This window comes from Eretmochelys imbricata, chromosome 21 (assembly GCF_965152235.1).
Source record: "Eretmochelys imbricata isolate rEreImb1 chromosome 21, rEreImb1.hap1, whole genome shotgun sequence".
Taxonomy (NCBI): Eukaryota; Metazoa; Chordata; order Testudines; family Cheloniidae; genus Eretmochelys; species Eretmochelys imbricata.
Genome location: NC_135592.1, coordinates 15,095,398 through 15,102,267, shown reverse-complemented (window position 1 = coordinate 15,102,267; position 6,870 = coordinate 15,095,398). Strand labels below are relative to the sequence as shown.

Sequence of the window (6,870 nt, the reverse complement as noted above, 5' to 3'; positions counted from 1 at the left end):
GGCTGGGGCGCTTTGGGAGATGGGGCCATGGGGTGAGTGGTGACGACCGATTTTGCACATGGCCTCTTTCCCGGCGGAGCAGCCAGACCACAGCTCTCTGCGGATGGCAGCGCGATGAGCCTGCTAAGCAGGAGACTCCGAGTGCCATCCACCCGGGCCCCCCTGCGCAGCCCCGTCCTCCTGGCCAGGTGCTACCAGACTTACACCCTGGACGGAAGGAGGCCTTGGAACGAATGACAGCGGCTTGTTCTCATCCTTGTGCTCTGTCAGCGGCTGGCCGACAGCATTAAACGGTTTGGGACGCAGCCTCCAGCCCTGGGGGAGCCTGTCTCTGTTCCCTTTTACAGCGAAGGGCAGCGAAGGGCCCAGAGAACACAGGGTGCTTTCCAATGGTCCAGTGAGGGCTTGAGCCTTTTTGATGTGGTGACGATTCACCCCGGCTTGAAATCTGCAGGCTGAGCTCGGATCCCGGCTGCCCCGGATCGCGGCGGACCCTGGGCCTGAGGCACCAGAAGGGGCCAGGGACGCAGGGAGATGCACAGACTGCTGGCTGCGACCCTGTCCCCTCCGTGGGGCAGGGCAGGGCGGGGCGGGCTCCGTGCTCCCAGGCTGTACCCTGCCCAGGGTTCAAGTGCCAGCTTGGCAAGGTCTGTATCTCGCAGGCGGCGCTGGCTGGAGTCATGCTGACAGGTGCAATCTCTTGGCAGAGAGCTCTATGGCGGGATCCTGTGAAATCAGCAACATCTTCTCGAACTACATCAGCGCCATGTACCAGCCGGAGGAGGCTCAGCCCCCCATGGAACTGCTGGCCCACCTGGGGAAGGAGGACAACCTCGCGCTGCCTGCGGAGACCACAGGTGGGGCTGGAGCCTGCGTGCCATGGGGCAGAGCCAGGCAGGAGACCTGCAGTGACAATGAGTCAGGGCATAAGCTAATCACCAGATGGAATCCCGCCCCTGGAATAGAAGGGAGATAGGGTTGCCTAGTAGTTAGCACACAGGACTGGGATTTAGGACACCTGGGTTCTATTCCCACCTCTGCTACTGGGTGACCTGGGGAAGTCCCTGCTCCTCTCTGTGCCTCAGTTTCCCTCTCTAAATGCTACTTTCAATAGCTCCCCTAGAGGGTTGCCTGCCAGGTTTATCCTATTAACATGTGGGTCCCATGGGAGGCTGGATGGAAGATGTTTTGAAGGTGCAAAGTGTTATTGTTATTGTTTGTTTGCCCCATTGCCCAGGTGCATTATGGGGGCAGGTTGGGAGTTCAGCTTCCTTCCTCTGCAGCATCAGGGTTTAGTCTGCTGCCAGAGACAGGGGACTGGGTCGGATGGGCCACCGGCCAGCTGGGGCTCGTGGAAGGGGGAAGATCACTCTTGGGCGTTGGGATTGGGGTGGGGTCCCCCATACCCTCTGGTGGGTCTGCAGTGCCCTTTGGGGAAGGACTGGGCTGGGAGCTGAGAAGCTGCCCTCGGCCATTCCCTCGGACCCTGCTGTCAGGCAGGATCCGAGATAAAGGAGCAGGCGACAGGGGCACATGACAATGCCACAACGGTGACTAAGCAAGATAACCTCCCCCCCCCCGCCGCCCATCTGACTCTCTGTGCCCAGCAGAGCCAACTCCACCCCTTGTGATGTGGGCTCATCGAGAGCCCTGCCCAGCCAGTCAGAGCCAGGGCCGGGTGCCCCATGGGGTGAGCAGCGCCTCTGAGCCCTGCTCCTTTCTCCCCAACAGAGAAGCCGGCGTGGTTCAGCGAGCTCCCGTACTTCTGGAGCAAGGCGCAGGTGCTGGAGTGGATCAGCTACCACGTGGAGAAGAACAAGTACGACGCCAGTGCCATCAACTTCTCCTGCTGCAACATGGATGGCTACATGCTCTGCCACTGCACGCCGGAGCAGCTGCGGCTCGTTTTCGGGCCACTCGGGGACGAGCTCTACGCCCGCCTCCATGAGATCGGTGAGTGCCAGTGACCCAGCACAGATCTTCCTCCGCCGCATGCCAGCAGGGCCCACAGGGAGCTAGCCCTGCCTAGCCAGCCAGAGCTGGGGACGGGCACCTCCCTGGGGCTTCCAAACTGGCATGTCCCCAGTCCCTGCTGCCCTATAACCCGGGGCAAGGCCCATTCCTTTCCTGAGACTCCGGTTAGAAGGGAGGTTTGGGTGGCACATTGGGGAGTGTAGAAGGGCTTGTACCAGAAGAGCAGGGGGAACAGCTGGAACCCATGAAGGGGCCCACGGGATGAGCATGGGGAGGTGCCTTTGCCCTTTGGACTGGTCAAATAAAATTAATTCCTATCTGCCCCCCTCCTGCAGTCTCGGTCTCCGATGAGCTGACCTGGATCATTGACCTGCTAGAGAAAGAGGACATGTCTTCCCAAGAGATCTTCCAGGACTCCAGTGCCTCAGGTAAGAGAAGCACCCTGGCCACACCTTGTCCCTCGAGGCCCCTGCCGTGTGCATGTCCGTTACCTGGATGGGGCTCACCCTTTCCTGCTCTCTCCTCCACTGTTTCTAGAGCTGGGAAACTCGTACACGAAGGAATCCCTGGAGGAGATGAAATCCACAAACCCTTTCTTCCAGGCAGACTTCAGCTACATTTCCGGTGCCTTGTCTCCAGGCAGCTCTGACATCTCTGCCTCAGGTAAAGTCCTCGTCGCTCACGTTCGGCGTCAGGGCATCCTTGGCCATGGCGCAGGCGTGGGCTCTCCCATCAGTAGGCTCTCCCATCAGTCCTGGATGGCCCTGTGTCTGCTCCCGTCTCGTGTGTGGTTCTCTGGGATGGGGACACAGCCCTACATCTGGGTTCTAGTTGGAGACCCTGCCCTGTTTCATGCAAGAGTTCCCCAAAAACCCATTCCAGGACAGACCACCTGCTGGGGAGCATTTGGTGTGTCTGGCCGGGAGAACTGCTTTCTGCTGATTAGAAGTGTTTCTGGAGGGGAATAACTGGAAATCCAACCTATCCGCTTTGCCCTCCAGGGACCGGGATGTCCCACAGCCCCAACTCCCAAGACTCCGGTGGAAGTGACATAGATCCCGACCCGACAGAAGTGAAGTTGTTCTCCTCTGATGGTGAGTCGCCTCCTTCCCAACTGGTGGGGAGAGAGATGAGCTTGGGGCAGGGCAAGGCTGGAAAAAAAACAGGGTCAGGGAGGGAAAGGAAAGGCCCCTTTCCACTGGAGAGAGCTTGGTTGGTTCCCCTCAGCTGGGGAGGAGGCACTGAGAACTGACCCCTGCTATAGGTGGCCTGCCTTAGCTTTCTGCCTCGGAAACGTCTCAGGTGCTCATTGCCAAGGTATCCAGGCAGGATGGGTCAAACCCAGGAGCTTTTATCTGGATCTCCCGCACTCTGGTGGGCTGAACGAAATGGAACCTGGACAGGAAGTAGACCTGGCTTTGGCTCTGAGTTTTGCCTGGGCTCCTTTCTCTGCCCCTGCTTTGTGCCTAGGGAGGGGATGCGATCTGCCTTTGAGACCCTCTGCCCCAGCAGCTGCTGGCAGAACCTTGGTGCCATGGCGACCCGGAAAGGGATGGGCAATGGGACGGATGCCAGCAGCGCCGCGGGCTGGGATGAGGGTGGGGGACTTGGCCAAGGTGTGCCACGCTGCCATAGGCAGCGGTCAGAAACCCCCTGGTGCGGGGAGCTTTGACTGCATCCCTGTGCCATGCTCAGCGTAACAGGGCAGGATACAGTCCATAGCGACCATTCGAACCAGTGTCCAGGCCTTCTCCCCAGGGCCTACCAGGGAACCCGAGGTGTAGGAGATGGGGGAAGGGGCCCTGTTGCTGGGTGGCTAAACAGGGACCGCCGGTTAGGTCGGGCAGGCTGGCAGTTCCCTGAGCCTGCAGAGGGGACCTGTCCCTAGGGAATTACAATGGTCTTTCTCGCCTTGTATTTCTAAAGAAGGAGGAGCCAGGAGCTGAGGCTGCTCAGACCCCCCCGGGGCAGGGTGGGCCCGCTATAAAACCCAGACAGGCCCAGTAACGTTTCCCACCTCCTCCCGCACAGATGGCTTTGCCGACTATGACAAAGGGGACGTCAAGCATGGGAAGCGGAAAAGGGGCAGGCCCCGGAAATTCAGCAAGGAGAACAGAGACTGCCTGGAGACCAAGAAGAGCAAACACTGTACGTGAGAGGCCAGGGGGGCTCCTGTGGGCCAGGGTGGCTATGCCCTGGCTCGTCCGGGTGCTGAAGTTAATGGCCAGCCCTGGAATTGACCAGGACAGTTGTCTCAGCCGTGTTTGGGGAGGGGAGGTGGGAGGAGGGATGGGGGCTCCTAGCCCATAGTACATTGAGGGCCAGCCCCTTGCACGGTGCAGCCTTTAGGCACTGATCCTCAAAGGGGTTTGGGTGCCTAACTGCCATTGATTTCAAGGGAATCGGAGCCCCCAGTGCTTTCCGATTGGTGCTGATGGTCCGGTGATTCCTAAGGTCCAATCCCTGGTCCCAGTGCATGGCCCCAGTAGGTGGGCTGGGTGCAAGGGAGTGCCACCATGAGGCTGGGGGCGTGGGGGAGATGGACTGGACTTCCGGATCTGTGTAACTGCACCACCCACAGAGTCTCCTCTGGGGGCTGGGGCCCATGTGCCTCAGTGGGGCACAGCTGCCTAGCCCGTCTGGGCTGCAGCCCCCTGAGTGAGAACAACACTGGCTCTGCTGCCTATTGGACCTTCTGCAGCCCCGTTGGGTGCAGGGCTGATTTGTTCCCAGGGTGCAGGGAGCTGCCGCTGTTATCATGGAGCTCCCAGCCCTGGCCAGCACTTTCTGCAGAGCCTCCTCCAGCCTGCTGGGTTTGTGGGGTCCTGGCTCTGCAGAGCCCCCACACTGAACTGGTCCGTTCCTCCTCTCTCTGTTCCAGCCCCGAGAGGGACTCACCTGTGGGAGTTTATCCGGGACATCCTGCTCCACCCCGAGCTGAACGAGGGGCTGATGAAGTGGGAGGACCGACGCGAGGGCGTCTTCAAGTTCCTCCGCTCCGAGGCGGTGGCTCAGCTCTGGGGGCAGAAGAAGAAGAACAGCAGCATGACCTACGAGAAGCTGAGCCGGGCCATGAGGTGGGTTTCAGGGGATTGCCCCCGTCCTGCCCAAGAGAGGCAGGAGCCCCAGCCTGTCTCCAAGGCTCCAGGGCCTACCTCCACCCAAAGCTCCATGCTTTGCCTCCTCTGCTTCCCTACCCTACCCTGACAGCTCCTCTCCCAGCCTCCCCGTAATGGGGCCCTCTCTCAGCCTCCGTCTCTCAGCGTCCTCGGCCTCAGGCTCTTCCCTTTCCAGATGGCCTCCACACCGGCTCCCTGGGCTGCCTTGCATCCAGTGCTGATGTCCCCTCCTTCCCTTCCAGGTACTACTACAAGCGGGAAATCCTGGAGCGGGTTGACGGGAGACGGCTGGTCTACAAGTTTGGGAAGAACTCCAGTGGCTGGAAGGAGGAGGAAGTATTGAACCGAAAGTAAGGAGCCGGGGGAGCCCTACAAGGACTCGGGCTCTGGCCGTCTGGCCCAGGGGCGAGACCCAAGGCGTAATGCACTGAACCGTGCTCCCTAGACAAGAGTTTTTGTCACATGTTGGAGCCCAAAGCTGCTGTCCCGGGCTGTGTGTTAGTCTCCAGCGCCTTCCTGGGGCACAAGTGTATGTGCTGGTTACCCGCCGGCACCTAGGTAACTACAGCTGATATTTTGGCTCAAGTAGGTTATTGTAAACCATTATTTCTATTGTTGCATTGCTGGACTCTTCTTTCCAAGTGGAATTACAGTGACTCTGGCTGTTCTCAAAGCCTGGAAGAGTGGAAGGGACGTGCTCTGTTCTTCACAATCGAATTCGGGGGACTTCAAATGTCCGAGCAGAGCAGGCAGTCCTGGCTACTGCTGCAGTCAGCCACGGTCTGGGAAGTGGGATGCACCGGTGTGCCAGCTACAGGGGCACTGGCCGCCCCGTGCCATAGATGGAATGAAGAGAACGGGCACTGAGCGCTGTGTCTTTGCCAAGCATGCCCTCTCTGCGCTGCCCGCCTTGGGGCTGCTGCCAGCCATGCGGGCTGTGCGCTGGCATGAGTAGCCTGCTGCTCTGTGAATGGCCCAAGCAGATGCTTCGTGAATTTCGAGCGGCGCTGGCCCAAGGGGAGTAGGAGAGAACTGTGAATTTCGGATGGCTCTGGAGGGACCGTGACTGTAGCCGGGGCATCAGGCAGAGTTTCCCCTCTTTGTTCCTGGGGCATTCGCCTCCTTGCCCCCCAAATCCCATCCCCTCAGTGTGATAACATCCCCTTTCCCCATGAGGCGCTCTCCTCCTGCTTCTAATTTATATAACATAAACAGAGGGTATATAATGTATATAGAGATCTATTTTTTCATAAATAAGCTTGTTCTTGCGTGATTGTGAGTGTCCTGGAAACACTTGGCCTCTTCGAACCAGTGACTGTTCTCAGTATTCAGCTGGACTGAAATAAGGTTCTTCTGGCCTTTGACGGTCTCTGTACAGAATGTGGCATTAGTGCGTCCTGATGCTGAGGGGTCTGGCGGACACACAAGGTCTTTTCCTGGTTTGATAATGAGTATATCAGAAATAAATTGTTGCTTTTTTTACAAGCGGCGTGCATGCCTCCTCCTTGGGGCTTCTGTAATGACTGGGGGTAAAGTGGGTCCAGGCTGCTCACTGGAGGGGGGGTGGGGAGGTGTCACAGATTCCATGGTTGCAAGGGACTGTAGTCACCCTCACTAGTCTGACCTCCTCCATTAACCCAATGGTTAATTAACTGAACTGGAGCACAGACTTTTGGGAAACATTTGCTCGATTTAAAGATGGCCAGTGTGGGAGAACCCACTGCTGCCCTGGGTAAAGTTGTTCCAGGGGTTAATTACCCTCACTTAAAAATTTACG

The 6,870-nt window shown here is 58.6% G+C and overlaps 1 protein-coding gene across 1 annotated transcript; it reads left to right on the top strand.

Annotated features, from left to right (window-relative positions):
• Window positions 1-1,677: 1,677 nt before the first annotated feature.
• On the top strand, window positions 1,678-6,547 carry ELF3 (E74 like ETS transcription factor 3). The gene is made up of 7 exons (XM_077839223.1): window positions 1,678-1,953; window positions 2,310-2,402; window positions 2,512-2,637; window positions 2,976-3,068; window positions 4,006-4,122; window positions 4,856-5,051; window positions 5,336-6,547. Exons 1-7 carry the CDS (start codon window positions 1,857-1,859, stop codon window positions 5,445-5,447), a joined length of 834 nt encoding a protein of 277 aa, XP_077695349.1. The 5' UTR covers window positions 1,678-1,856; the 3' UTR covers window positions 5,448-6,547.
• Window positions 6,548-6,870: the final 323 nt, after the last annotated feature.

Excerpts from the sequence above, each read along its gene's own strand:
- ELF3 (XM_077839223.1), top strand. The coding sequence starts at position 1,857 with ATGGATGGCTACATGCTCTGCCACTGCACGCCGGAGCAGCTGCGGCTC. Across the intron at positions 1,954-2,309 it reads CGCCCGCCTCCATGAGATCG|TCTCGGTCTCCGATGAGCTG; the intron begins GTGAGTGCCAGT and ends CCCCTCCTGCAG. Across the intron at positions 3,069-4,005 it reads GAAGTTGTTCTCCTCTGATG|ATGGCTTTGCCGACTATGAC; the intron begins GTGAGTCGCCTC and ends CCTCCCGCACAG.